This window comes from Furipterus horrens, unplaced genomic scaffold, assembly GCF_987537825.1.
Source record: "Furipterus horrens unplaced genomic scaffold, mFurHor1.1.pri manual_scaffold_13, whole genome shotgun sequence".
Classification (NCBI taxonomy): Eukaryota; Metazoa; Chordata; class Mammalia; order Chiroptera; family Furipteridae; genus Furipterus; species Furipterus horrens.
Window position 1 is genome coordinate 57950639 of NW_028327183.1, and position 15160 is coordinate 57965798.

Consider the following 15160-nt stretch of genomic DNA (forward strand, 5'->3'; position numbering starts at 1 on the left):
CCCTGCCACACGTGAGCCCCACGCACGGCCTAGGTCCCAGGCCTCAGGCCTGTTCTCCAGGAATTGTGTCCACCATAAGGTGGTAGATTACTGTACTGACACTGACTTTTCTTAACCACATGGGGCACAGTAGCTCAGAAGTGATCTTGTCTTAAGCTGGGACTCTGTGGAGACATTGGGAAGCACCTGGAAGTGGCATCTTAAGCATGTTCCAGCTAATGTGAAAGAGGTCTTGGACCAGACCTGTTGGATGAGGGACCTTGAGAAATGGGCAAATGGTACTAAATGCCCAGGGGACAATCAGAGGATGGCCATGGGGAGGGATCTGTGAACATTTGCAGCTGTCACCTTGCAGTTTTATGATTTCTTGGTGGCTATGTGTGCTATTCTCTAAATTTCCTTGTATTCAAGAAATCCATTACCATAAAAATATATACATGTCGCTCAGCAGTTTCAAGCATCATCTTGAAAAGCACGGTCATGGGTTCATTCCCTCAACAGAGCACAGAGGAGAAGAAATCAATGAATTCATCAATAAGTGAAAGAATATCTCTCTCTCTGAAATCATAAATGTTTTCATTTTTTCCTCACCAGAGGATATGTTCATTGAGTTTTACCCAGAGAGGAAGGAAGTGAAACAAATGTGTAATAGAAACATCAATCGGTTACTTTTTGTGGGCGCCCCCACCCTAGGTCCAATCAGTAACCTTTCGGTTTATGGCACAATGCTCCAAACAACTAAGCCTCCTGGCTAGGGCAAGGAATATTTTCCCCTCTAGTTTGTATAATTCTTTGCCCTTTTTTTTTTTTTCTTTAATGTTTTTAATCATGTGAGGTACAGGGACTGTGTAAAGATTTTTTTAGCTTTTTAGAGAGAGGAAGGGAGGGAAAAATAAGAAGATAAGACACAACGATGTGTTAGAGAAACATCAATAGGTTGCTTCCTGCATGCCCTCAACTGGGGGCCTGAACAACTCAGGCTTGTGCCCTGACTGGGAATCGAATAGTGACCCTTTGGTTCACATGGAATTCACTTTACTGATCCAGTACTACTTGTGCTTGGGTAAGTATTTTAAAGGCCTGTAAGAAGTCCTTATATTTATGAGGTGGAACAGTTTATGTTTTCATCACAGTGTAACAGGGCTGCCCCTCTTTCACTTTGGCCATTGTTACTTTCTTATTATGTATCAAATATAAATAACAGATTGATTAAACTAACCTTCTGATAGGAGACAACTGATGTCACATGATCTCTTTCTCAGTAGTATAATTTCATATTTCTGAGATTTCAGTTTAAGTAATGTTTATTCGCCCGTTCTGCAGGTTCGCAAATTAAGGCTCTCGGCCTCCAACACCCGGCTGGGTGGACACTCCCTGTCCAGCAGAGGTTTTGGGGTCACAGATGAAAACAAAATTACCCAGGACACAGTCTTGTCTGAAAGGAGGAAAGGTTGCAAATTTCTGTAGTGGAGAAGGGCGCTGAAGGCTTTCTCCTGGTCCCTTTTATTGTGGAGGGGATTTTGGAGATAGAATGTCAAGACTTATGAATCATCAATAAGCTTTCAGACACTTGGGATACAGTTAAAAGTTACTGATTACGGATATCAATGTGAAGAACACAGTGACCACTCTGTCAGGGTCTGTTAAACATCCTGACGCCATACTAACATCAGGTGTAAGGCTTCATACATTTTTAGTACACACTGTTTATAGTAAACAAAGAGACTAGAAAAACAAGGCAAGCTCTAAAGCATAATATGCATTCTTCAAATCCAGTTCCCATGGGAACCTCCTAGGTGGCCTTCAAGTCATGTCTGACTCTACATTCCCAGTTTTCCAGTCAAGTCTTATAGGCCTCTGGGGTGACACGGCATGCACCTAGCTTGCATATGGGCTACAATTCCTGAAACCATACAAACCAGTCTCAAACAGCAAAGTATTTATCATATGCTTTGCTGGTCTACAGGAATCTGAAGGCTTTTATTATTTTTAAGAGTTTGCTTATTTCTTTTGAAAGCATATGGAAGCAAGAAAGAGTAGTAGAGAAACATCCATGTGTAAGAGAAACATCCATCTGTTGCCCCCCTCATGTGCCCCAGTCGGGACTGCACCTTCAGCCTTAGTTTGTACAGACAGTGCTGAAACTAACTGAGGAAACGGGCCAGCTCTGAACATTTCTTAATAATGCAATCACACAACGTTTCACTTTGTGTCTGACTGTTTTCCCTGAGCTTCATGTTTTTGATGTACATCTATGTCGTAACAGGTGTCCTTTTTTATGGCTCTATGCTATTCCTTTGTACAGGTTGACCATGTACTGTACATTTGGGTTGTTTCTACTTTTTGGTTGTTATTAGTAATGCTGCTATGAGCATTCATGGACTGCTTGTGTTTGATCTCATTTCTCTTGAGTGCAGTGGAGGAAATTATGTTCTCTTTCATAACAGTATACTTAACCATTCAAGAAATGATCCATTTAAAACTAAGACTTCCGACCAAGATGGAGGCCTAGACAGACACGCTGTGTCACCCATCACAACTAAGAAAGAATACAACTACCTGAAAACTAGAAACAACCAGAACTTACCGAAAATAAAACTGCATGGGAGTCCAGCTAACAAATATATAAAGGAGAGATACTCATCCAGACAGGTAGGAGAGGCGGAGCGGCGGCAGAGAGAACACTGCTTGCTGGCTGCGGCAGCGGCAGCGGCAACAGCAGGAGCACCGTCAGACTACCAGAAAATGCAGTCACACGTCTTAAAAAGTCTGGAGGGATACCTGGGGAGTGTTCCCAGCTCCTCACCAGACCTCGCAGCCCATGGTCCTAGCACTGGAGAAAATTAAGCCTCATTGCTTCTGACTGTGCGGACCAGTGGGGGCTGGGGTCTTGGCAGAAACTACCGGTGTCAGCAGAGTTCGCTTGTTTAAAGGGCCCGTGTGGTCCTAGAACATTCCGAGACCCACCCACTCTGGGAACATCAGTCAGGGAAGCAGGTAGAGAGGCGCTAGTCCTGTCCGGAAGTGGGAGAGGTCCCTGGAAAACAGGCGAGTCCTGGGCAGGGGGTATTGTTCCCTTTTGGACGCCTCCCCCACATAGAGAGCGACAACGTGGTGAAATAGGTCACCCTGTACTGACAAATTCCTAAGGCTCCGGCCCTTACAATGTAACAGGAGGAATAGCTCTACCTGGGACACAGAGGAAACAAACACAGGAGCCTGTCAAAGTGAGGAGATAGAGAAGTATGACCTAAAAGGGGATATGGATCAAGGTTCCAGTGGGAGACCTAAGCAACAAAGAGATAGCCAACCTAACAGATGAGGAGGTACACAACCTAAGAGCTGCAGAATTCAGAACATTGGTGATAAAGGTGCTCACAGGCTTGACAGATATGACTGAGTACGGCAAACACATTAGAGAAGAAGTGAAGGCTATGCTAAGTGAAAGATGGAAAATACATACAAAACCAATGGTGAAGGGAAGGAAACCGGGGTTCAAATCAATGATTTGGAACATAAGGAAGAATAAAACAGTGAACCAGTGTAAATGACGAAGACAGAATTGGAAAAACTGACTTAAATTTCCAAAGTTTTGCAAAGAAGATGGACATACAGGTACGGGAAGTGCGGAGGTTCCCGGGGCAGCTGGACCCAGAGGGGGTCACACCAGGATGCATCATGATTGAAATGCCAAAGGTGAAAGATAGAGCGGCAGAGAGTTGCGTACAGGGCGGTGCCTATACACTATCAGCTGATTTCTCAAAGGACACTTTGCAGGCAGGTAGGGACCGGCAAGCAGTATTCAATGTGATGAAAAGCAACCTACAACCAAGATTACTCTACCCAGCAAAGCTATCATTTGGAATGGAAGAGCAGATGAAGTGGTTCCCTGACAAAGTGAAGCTAAAGGAGTTCATCATCACCAAGCCCTTATTATATGAAATGTCAAAGGGAATTAACTTAAGAAAAAGTTCAAAACTATGAACACTAAAATGACAACAAAATCACAACTATCAATAACTGAATCTAAAAAATAAAAACAACCCAACTAAGCAAACCAGAATAGGAACAGAATCAGATATGGGGGTCAGTTAGAGGGTTATCAGCTGAGAGGGGGGAGTGGGAGAAATGGGCAAATGGTTCAGAGACTAAAAAGCATAATCAGTTGGTACAAAATAGGGGGAAGTTAAGAATAATCTAGGAAAGGGTGAAGCGAAAGAACTTCTATGTACAATGCATGGACATGAAATAAGGGGGTGGTATTCCTCGGGAAGGAGGGTACTGGGCAAAGGGGAGCAAAGGGAGGAAAAATTGGAACTACAGTAACAACATAATAAAATATACTTAACAACAACAACATAAAAGGGATCCAACTGTTTTCCAAGGCGGATGCACCATGATGTCTTCACTTTTACATTCTGCATAATGGTTGATTTGGTTTCCTGCTTTACCAACATTGCTTAGGATTTTCCAATGCTTGTCATTTTCATGTGGATGGGATTTAAGGGTTCCATTTCTTTTCCTTAATCTCTTTTAGTGTAATTACTTTCTAATTTTTCTAAAAATACACCTTCCCTTTCTGGGTATCTAGGTCGTTGTAGCAGTGTCGTCTTACATACAAAAGGTTGCGGGTTCAAATCCCCGCTCAGGGTGTGTTTGGGATGCACTTGATTGATGTTTCTGTCCGTCCTACTCTCTCTAAAATCAATATACAGTATCCTTCAGTTATTGCAGGTATTACATTCTAGACCCCCCGCAATAGGTGAAAATCCGCGAAGTAGGAACCCTACGTTTATTTTAGTATTTACTGTACAGTACCGAAAATCCCATAGTATAGCAAAAAATCCATGATAAATAATTAAATATAATATTTTTAACAATCCCGTGATATAGAGAGGCTGCGATAAGCGTACCGTGATACAGAGAGGGATTACTGTATCTTCGTAACAGAATTAGAAAAGAAATTATTACCTGGGCTTTCCCAAAGGTTGAGTGGGACATTGCATCAAATAATAATAATATGAAATTAGTGTCAAGGGTTAAAAGTCTATAGAAGATGCATATGAAATGTTCAGTTAATAGGATGAGAAGAACAATAGCTGCCATTACTGGGAGCTTCCAAGAACCATACAACAGTGTGGAATCACACATGTGTGACCTCATTCACCCTCGCAACAGTTCCTTGGGGACATTGATACTATGAGGTTCATTGATCGAACAAGGTCAGAAAGGTTGTCTGTTGTTTGAGGAAACAGCCAGGGCTGTGGAGCAGAGCCAGCCGTTTATTACAGGCTCTCAATTACAGATAAAAACCACCGACTGCCCTGGACTGCACCATCATTATGTGGTGGTGACCCTAGGACAGAGGAGGTCAGCATCATTCCAGAGTCCCTGGCAGGTACTCAGAACTCTGATGGATTGGCCAGCAAATAAGGCCTCCTCTCCAGGAAGGTGAGCTGTGCGTGGTTCATAGTCATCAACAGATATGTTCCTCTGCTCTGCAACCACAGACAGGGAAGCTTGAACTACAGGAATCAATTTACCACAGTTCTGGGGCTCGCAAGTTGGAACTGAAGGCGTCGTCAAGGCACTGCCACGTCTGAGGCACCTGGGAAGGGTCTGTTCCAGTCTGTTGGCCATGTGTATGTCCTCTTGGAGAAGTGTCTGTTCAGGCCCTTTGCCCATTGTTTAATGGGGTTGATTTTGTTCCTGGTGAACAGCCCCATAGTTTGTCAGTCCGAGGACCATCCAATATACTCAGACAGCGAAAACAGGGCATGGTCAGACCCTTCAGAGTTCTGCACCTTGCAGACACCATGTCACATTCATCCTGTGTGCCTTCCTGATCCTCTCAGCCCTTTTGACCACATCTCCAGACCCCTGTAAGGAGGACCCTCGGTGAGTGGTGTGCGCTTCCTCTTGCAGGGCTCGGTCTCATTCAGTGACATGATGGTGGACTTCACACAGGAAGAGTGGCAGCAGCTGAAGCCTGCGCAGAAGGATCTGTACAGAGACGTTATGATGGAGGTCTATTGGAACCTGGTCTCGCTGGGTAAGGGGCAGTTTTGCTGCATAACTCACGGCCTCCTGTCACTCAGGATGACACAGATACAGAAAAGATGGACAGATCGGTGTAGGTAGTGCCCACGTTACTCAAGGCTAAAAATAAACCGCATATCTCATGAAGTGGGGAAGATTATTTACCGCATTCATAAACATTCATTGGATTGTAAATATGTAAAGAGCTTCTTTTTTCCATTTATGATAAATAAATGGAAAAAGACGTGAATGATAGAGATGGACCAAGCTGATGAGTATACTATTCATATATATAAAAATGCACAGTTACAGTTTTAAAAGATTTTTAAAACAGTACTAATCATGGAAGTACTAATTTAGTCACAGAAATACAATTCTAATCCCTGAGGTACACAGACATGAAAAAGAAAAACATCCCTCGCCGGACATGGCACAGTTCTTTGTACTTTTCTGGTACCCTCAAATGTTGCCATTTAAACTCCCTATCAGGGCACATAACCTAGGTTCAAGTTTGATCCTCATGTAGAGCACATATGGGAGGCAGCCGATTAATGTTTCTCTTTCCCTCTACCTGCCTCTCCCCATCTCCCCTTTTAACCCACTGCCCCCCTCTCACTCTCCCCCTCTTCTCCTTTTTTTTTCCCCTCTAAGCACTCCCTTTCTCCCCCTCTCACTCTCTGTCCCCATTCCCTTCCTCCCTGTCTAAACATTTTTAGTGAGGATTTAGAAGAAAGAAAAAAAAAAAACAGTAACAGCCTCCTGTAATATCATGTTCTAGGGAAAGGAACTCCTCATTTTAGGAGCATAAAGTACAGCTCTTTGGGCAGACAGTTTTGTGTTCTCAAACAAATTTAATGATTCCATTTCCAGGATATATCCATTGATAATATTCCAATGAGTGTGCAGAGTATTTTAAAAGGAAGAAAAGTAAACAGCAATGACCTGCATGCTCACTAAAAGACTGACAGAACCTATCAGTGTGTATCAGTTCAGAGTAAATCACTATGATCTGCAAAGATAAGCACTCTTTGTGGTCACAGACACGGAAGGATGTCCCGAGACAATATTGTTCCGGAATAACACTAACTTTCTGAAGGAGAGTATGGGCACATTTGTATAAAGCACTTCTGGAAGTTTAACTGGCCTACAATTAACTGCACGTAGTTGATCTGAACAATTTGATGTTTTTGACATTTATGTTCACCTGGCAAGTAATTGTGATGCAGCAGAGTCGTCCATTAACTGTTTAGTGTGCCTCTTCTAGATGGTGATATATATGGGATTATGTAGCCCGTACTCCTTTTTTTTTTCTTTCTTTCTCTTCTTACCCTTGGCTTCACTTTTTTTGACGTTGAACACATTTTCCATACGTATCAATAGTGACCTTCCTTTCTGTCCTGTTTTAAAGTTTTAAATACTTACCTGAGAATATTTTTATTGATTTGAGACAGAATGAGAGAGATCATTGATCAGTTGCCTCCCTTATAAGTCCTGATTGGGATCAAACACACAGCCTTTTGGTGCACATGATGATGGTCAACCAACCAACGTAGTCACACAGCGAGGTCAATAGTTAACTTCTTTTTATTTTTGCTTAATAATATACTTTATGGAGAGACAACCGTGTGTTTATCCATTCAGTTGATAAATATGTGGGTTATTTCGTATTCTGGAAAATGTTCTGGAGACACTAGATGTCCTTTTTGTTGATCATGGTTTGGTCATACAACAGTGCATATATAACTTTCAGAAAGCCCACATTTTTCCAAAAGAGTTGTCTCATTTTTACTTCTACAAGCAGGCTCTGGGCATTGCACTGCTCCGTGTGCTTGTCAGAACTGAATACGCTCAGCCTTTCTCACTGCAGCCTCTCTGGTTGGTGAGCGATCTTACCACGGCCCAGCTGGCAGCTGGTTCTGAGGGTCTTCAGGTGCTCATTTGTCAGCGGTCTGTTCTCTTCAATGAAGTGTCTGGTTCAATCTTTTGTCTGTTTATTCAGGGGGGTTGTTGCTTCCATATCCTTCAAGATGGAAAGTTCTTTACGTATTCTGTTTTTGTTAATTCTTTGTACAAGTCCTTTAACAGATGTCTGTTTAGCAACTGTTTGTCCCATTCTGTTGGAAGACTTTTTTTTTATGATATCATTTGAAACAATTGTTTTAAGTTTTATGTGGTCCAATTTATTTATTTTGTTGTTACTTGTGCTTTCGATGTCATATTGCTGGTACCACTGCAGAACCGAAGGCCATGAAGAGTTACTCTTGTTTCTTCTGACAGTTTTCCACTTGGGGAGCTGGCAGTGCACAGATCAGTAAAATGCGCTTTCAACGAGCACTCACAGTGACACAGGCAAGACACTTGCATGTGGGAGCTTCCTATCCACCATAGTGTGGACACAGAAGCCCTCCCTCTGGGAGTTAAGGCTCTCTGAGGCCTCTGGATGAGCGCACATGGGAAGTCCGGGGGGAACAGCAGTGCAAAGGCCCTGAGGCTGGAAGCACTGAGCCTGGACAAGGACATCAGAGGGAAACAAAGAACAGTGGCAGTGGATGGCAGAAAGCAATCAGGGAAGAGGAAGGCATTGCCTTTTATCACCATGCGCTGAGAAGGTGCTGGTGGGTTTGATCTGACGCCTGAGACTTTCTTCCCATGGAGCGGACCGTGCGTTGTAAGAGTGGGTCTGGTGCTCTGTGTTGGCACAAGGGGTGATGAGTAGGTCTGATTCAGTTCATGTTTTCATATCAGATGGCATTTGTTAACTGTCTCATGGTGATTGGGAAGGGGTGAGTCAAGGATGACTACTAAATCTTTTCTTCCTTTTTAATTTAAAATTTTCATTTTCTTAATGGTAGCAAATTATTACCCATCACAAAATGGATCATTTATTTATTTTTTTTCAATATTTTATTTTGGAGAGAGGGGAAGGGAAGGAGAAAGTGGAGAGAAACATTGATGTGTTTCCCCTCACACATCCCCAGATGGGGACATGGCCCACAACCCAAGCATGTCCACTTACCGGGAGTCAAACCAGTGACCTTTAAATTCACTGGTTTGGATTTAATCCACGGAGCCACACCAGCCACGGCTGAACTACTTTTCTGAGTGCAATTCTGTGGAATGAAGTACATTCACACTAAGTTCAACTGTCACCACCATCCACCTCCAGAACGCATAATCCTCCCCCACTGACAAGTTATCCCCTCTAAACGGCAGATCCTTATCCCCCTACAAGAATCCCTGCACCCAGGTCCTACTTTCTGTCTCTATCAATTTGATGATTCCACTTACCAAATATGAGTAGAATCATATGGTGTCAGTCGTTGGGTGTCTGACTTCTTTTTCTACCCTTCTCTGGTGGGCCTCTCTGTTATTTGGGAGCGAAGGTTCCAAATGCACATGTCTTGCATACAGTGCATTTGCTTTGTGATACCCAAGACGGGAGTCTCATGGGAGCTCAAACAGGAGGTCCTGTTGTGAATATATTTAGGCGATGTCAGCATAGAGATAAGATTGAATTCCAGGCTCCTGTGACTTGGAGGACGGTCTCAAACTCCAGTGTTGTGGGACTAGTGTGGCGTTCAGTGGGGGAAGGTGACTGTTGCTCCCTATTCCCGCTTTCCAGACTGCCTCCTAGGAAGGAGGGCTCCATATGGCAGGACCTTCACTGTTTCAATGAGATTATTGTGTAAGATTTCACAATTTTCAAACATTGGGTAGAACTGTAAGGTCCATGTCCAGAACTCAGGACAGCCCCAAACTGGAAACGGAAATTGAGGACCCAAGGGTACGCACACAGGAAGGGACTGGATCTCCTGTGGTCAGTAGTGAAGGACAAGTGTTCAAAGAGGAGGGTGAGTGGTCAGCGGCTGGGACCAGGCCGCTCCTGAGCAGCGTATGTTGTGGGGAGCTTGGTTGGGGAGACACGACTATTAACACATACACTTGTGAGTCGGGTGTTATTTTATCCTTTTTAATAAAAGTGGGTGTTTTGAGAAGCACAGCTAGCTGGAAGAGTTAGGATGAGGCCTGCAAGTGAGGAACTGGGTTCAGTGAACACTCCGGTTTACTGGGAGCCTTGTATCTGCTCCTCCAAGCCCGCCTTCCTCCTCTTTCTCTCCACATATCTCTCTGCCCATCTCTGAGCTCCGCTGGCTACCTTTGCACCCACTCCCAGGGGCACCCTTCTCGCTCTCTGCTTACCTCCCTCAGCCTCACTGTTTCAGCTCACTGCTTCCCTTCTCCTGCTGTCCTCATGACAGGTTGTTCCCTGCTCCCAGGCTGTGCCTTATCATGTCTCAATGTTGTTAATGCACGTATGCCATCTCTCTCCCCGCCCCAACCCCTTAGACTTGGAGACTAGACCTGACCTGAAAGACTTGGACCCACAGGAGAATGTTTGGGAAGACAGAGTCTCTGTTACGGTGGTGGCAGAAGGAACCATGACGGATTTTTCCTGGGGTCGTGCCTGTGAAGGAGCAGGAACACACAGTGACCGGGTGGGATGGCAACAGGGGAGCCTACGGAACTCTATGTGGAGCCTGGACATGTCCCAAGCATTAGCTCCTCGAAGTCGTGAGTTTAAGTTATTTGTTCAACATAGCCCATTGTCAACCCCATCTAGATCTGATGGATGGAAAGGAGCAGGGACGCACCCGTCCGCCATGCGTACTAAGAACTCATATGTTTCAAGCCTCAGTTCCCCCTCCAAACTCCTCGCAGTGACGAAGCCCTTTGTGTGTGGGGACTGCGACAAGGCTTTCGGCTCTAACTCATTCCTGAGGATGCACCGAAGACTCCACATCAGGGAGAAGTCCTTTTTGTGCACTACCTGTCGAAAGAAATTCCCCTCACTGTGGGGCCACACTGTCCACCATTGTGTGCACACCGGGGAAAAGCCGTACACATGCGAGGTCTGTGGCAAGGCCTTCAGCCGGAACCAGAACCTTATCCTGCACCAGAGGACGCACAGCACCGATAAGTCCTTTTCGTGCATCACCTGTCAAAAGAAATTCTCCTCACTGTGGAGCCTCACTGCCCACCAGCGCGTGCACACTGGGGAAAAACCATACACATGTGGGGACTGTGGCAAGGCCTTTAGGCTGAACAAGTACCTCATCCTGCACCAGAGAACTCACACTGGGGAGAAGCCGTACACATGCAAGAACTGTGCAAAGGCCTTCAGCAGGCAGCAGAACCTCATCGTGCACCAGAGAAAGCACACTGGGGAGAAGCCGTACCCATGCGAGGAATGTGGTAAGGCCTTCAGCCAGAAGCAGAACCTCATCCTGCACCAGAGAATGCACACTGGGGAGAAGCCGTATACATGTGAGGACTGTGGCAAGGACTTCAGCCGGAACGAGAATCTTATCCTGCACCAGAGGACACACAGCAGGGACAAGTCCTTTTCGTGCATCACCTGTCAAAAGAAATTCTCCTCACTGAGGAACCTCAATGTCCACCAGCGCGTGCACACCGGGGAAAAGCCATACACATGCGGGGACTGTGGCAAGGCCTTTAGGCTGAATAAGTACCTCATCCTGCACCAGAGGACTCACACTGGGGAGAAGCCGTACACATGTGAGAACTGTGCAAAGGCCTTCAGCAGGCAGCAGAATCTCATCGTGCACCAGAGAATGCACACTGGGGAGAAGCCGTACCCATGCGAGCACTGTGGTAAGGCCTTCAGTGAGAAGCAGAACCTCATCCTGCACCAGAGAATGCATACTGGGGAGAAGCCGTATACATGCGAGGACTGTGGCAAGGCCTTCAGCAGGAAGAACAACCTCACCCTGCACCAGAGGACTCACACCGGGGAGAAGCCATACACATGCGAGGACTGTGGCAAGGCCTTCAGCCGGAACGAGAACCTTATCCTGCACCAGAGGACACACAGCAGGGACAAGTCCTTTTCATGCATCACCTGTCAAAAGAAATTCTCCTCACTGAGGAGCCTCACTGTCCACCAGCGCGTGCACACTTGTGAAAAGCCATACACACGCGGGGACTGTGGCAAGGCCTTCAACCGGAATGGAAACCTCATTGTTCACCAGATGACGCACACTGGGGAGAAGTCATACTCATGCAAGGACTGTGGTAAGGCCTTTAGCCGGAAGCAGTACCTCATCCTGCACCAGAGGTTGTAAAGTGGGGAGAAGTCATACACATGAGAAGATTGTGGCTAGGCCTTTAGGCAGAACAGGACCTTCATCCTGCACCGGAGGACGCACTGTGGTGAAAAGTTGTACACATGTGAGGACTGTTGCAAGGCCTTCAGCCAGATAAGGAACCTCATCCTACACCTGGGGACACACACTGGGGAGATGCCATACATGTGTCAGGAATATGGCAAGGTCTACATACAGAAACAGAGCCTTATAATACAGCAGAGGACACCCAGCAGAGTGAAAGTGTATACGTGCGGGCCTGTGGAAAGGCATTCACACAGAATTAAGATACTCATCAGCTACCGGATGACGCACACCAGGAAGAGGCTGTACATGTGCAGGGACTGTGGCAATGCGTTTGTCCAGAAAAATCACTCATGGCACACCAGTGGATACACACTGGGAACAAACCTTATGCATCTGGGACTGCGGAAAGGGCTTCACATAGCAGAGGTACGTCATTATACACCAGAGGATACACACTGGGGAGAAACTGAATTTGTGCGGGGATTGTGAAACGCCTCAGCCAGAGAGTGAGACTCATCCTGCACCAGAGGCTGCATACCAGGTAGAAACCATCATGTACAGGGAATGTGGAAAGGGCTTCAACTAGAAAGGCAACCTCATCCTGCACCAGAGGACGCACACCAGGGAGACACCTTTCTCGGGCACCATGTGCGGGAAGCAATTCACCTTCCATTTGACCCTCACAATTGACTAGCACATGCACGCAGGGGAGAAGCCTTACACATGTGAGGACTGTGGCAATGCTATCAGTTGTAACTCATTCCTTAAGAATCACCAACTAATCCACTCTGGGGAGAAGCCCTACTCCTGCCACAAGTGTTGGAAGCAGTTTGCCCGGATTTCGAAACTCCCCATCCACAACCATATGCACTCCGGGGAGTCGTCATTGGGTGCAGAGAATATGGCAAGATCTTTAGCCAGAACACGAACTTCATACTGCACCAGAGGACGCACATTAGGGAGATGCCATTCTTGTGCGCCACGTACAGGAAGCAGTTCACCCACCTGTTGAGCCTCATCATTGACCAGCACATACACACAGGGGAGAAGCCTTACATGTGTGAGGACTGTGGCAAGGCCTTCCAACAGAGTGGAAATCTCATACTGCACTGGAGGATGCCCACCAGGGAGAAGCCATACACATGTGACAACTGTGGCAAGGCTTTTGGGCACAGTAGGCATCTCATCCTGCACAGGAGGACACACACCATGGACAAGCCATACACATGCAAGGACTCTGGCAAGGCCTTCAGCTAGAACCAGAAACTAATCCTGCACCAGAGGTCGATCACTGTGAAGAAGCCATACACATGCAAGGACTCTGGTAAGGCTTTCAGCCGGAAAAGGAACCTCAGCCCACACCAGAGGATGCACATAGGGGGAAGCTATACACATGCAAGGACTGTGGCAAGTCCTTCAGCCGAAACCGGACCCTCATATTCAACCAAAGAACACACACAGGGGAGAAGCCGTACACATTCAAGGATTGTGGCAAGGCCTTTGGGCAGAATAGGAACCTCATACTGCACAGGAAGACTCACCAGGAAGAAGCTGTACACACGCGAGAACTGTGTTGAGGCCTTCTGCCGGAACAGTAAACTCATCCTGCACAGGAGGACTCACACCAGGAAGAAACTGTACACACGCGAGAACTGTGTCGAGACCTTCTGCCGGAACAGGAAACTCATCCTGCACAGGAGGACTCACACCAGGAAGAAGCTGTACACATGTGAGTACTGTGGCAAAGCCTTTGTCCGGAAAGATTACCTCAGCGTACACTACAAAACACACAGCGGAGAGCAGCCTTATGCATGTGGGGTCTGTGGAATGTCCTTCACATGGAAGTGGACCGTCAGCGCACACCAGAGGACACATTGTGGAGAAGCCTTCTGCATGTGGGGATTTTAGAAAAGGCTTCACACGGAATGAGAGCCTCGGCATTAAGCGAAGGACACATACTAGGGAGAAATACTTGTGTACAGGGACTACAGAAAAGGCTTCAGCTAGAAAGGCAATCTTGTTCTACACCAGAGGGTGCACGGCAGGGTGAAGCCTTTCTCGTGCACCACGTGAGGGAAGCAGTTCATCTATCAGCTAAGCTTCCCCATCCACCAGCACGCGCACACAGGCGAAAAGCCTTACATGTGTGAAGACTGCGGCAAGGCTCTCAGTTGTAACTCATCCCTTAAGAACCACCGACTAACAATATAACCAATAAAATATAATTTCAAAAAAAAAAAAGAAGGGAGAAAAAAAGAATCACCGACTAATTCACTTCAGGGAGAAGCCCTACTTGTGCCAGACGTGTGGGAAGCAGTTTCTCCAGTCTTCGAAACTCCCCATCCACCAGTGCGTACACATCAGGGAGACACCGTTCGCATGCAGAGACTGCAGCAAGGTCTTTAGCCAGAACACGAACTTCATACTGCTCCAGAAGAAGCACATATGGAGAAGATATGTGACCGAGTGGAGTTCTGCAAGGCTCTAAGTCGCCCAAGAAGAAGCTCTAAGGATCCACTCGATGTAGAAGTTCATCCCACCTGCTGTGTACAGGGAGCAGTTCTCCTGACTTTCCTGCCTCACCATCCATCCACCGGTGCATGCACACCTAGGACAATCCATATGTGTGCAGGGACTGCGTAAAGGACTTAAGCCACAAGATGCACTTCATCGTGCTGCTGAGGACGCACACCGGGAAGAAGTGCTTCTCATGCACAGAAGTGGAAAACAGGTCATCTGGCAGTTGACCTTCACTATCCAGGGGCGCATGCACAACCTGGAGAAGTCTTAGGACAGCTCCATCTGCCGGATGCACTTTACAAGACACTCATCCCTGACAATCAGCAGCACCATGACCTCAACAAGGTACCATACAAGCATGGGCAGACCTTTGTTAGGCACTTATCACTTACCCTCCACCACTGGATCCA

At 46.3% G+C, this 15160-nt stretch overlaps 2 protein-coding genes across 2 annotated transcripts in view; both read left to right on the plus strand.

Moving 5' to 3' along the window:
- Positions 1-12901, plus strand: part of LOC149995611 (uncharacterized) — a 31680-nt gene extending 18779 nt beyond the window's left edge. The window contains 3 exon segments of the mRNA XM_090259503.1: positions 10917-10975; positions 11060-11410; positions 11483-12901. Of these exon segments, the coding sequence (XP_090115629.1) occupies positions 10917-10975; positions 11060-11410; positions 11483-12182 (1110 nt within the window). The 3' untranslated portion in view covers positions 12183-12901.
- Positions 6026-15160, plus strand: part of LOC149995612 (uncharacterized) — a 30135-nt gene continuing 21000 nt past the window's right edge. Inside the window, exon 1 of the mRNA XM_090259502.1 lies at positions 6026-6052. The gene's annotated coding sequence lies outside the window, so the exon portion shown is untranslated. The remainder of the gene's footprint in view (positions 6053-15160) is intronic.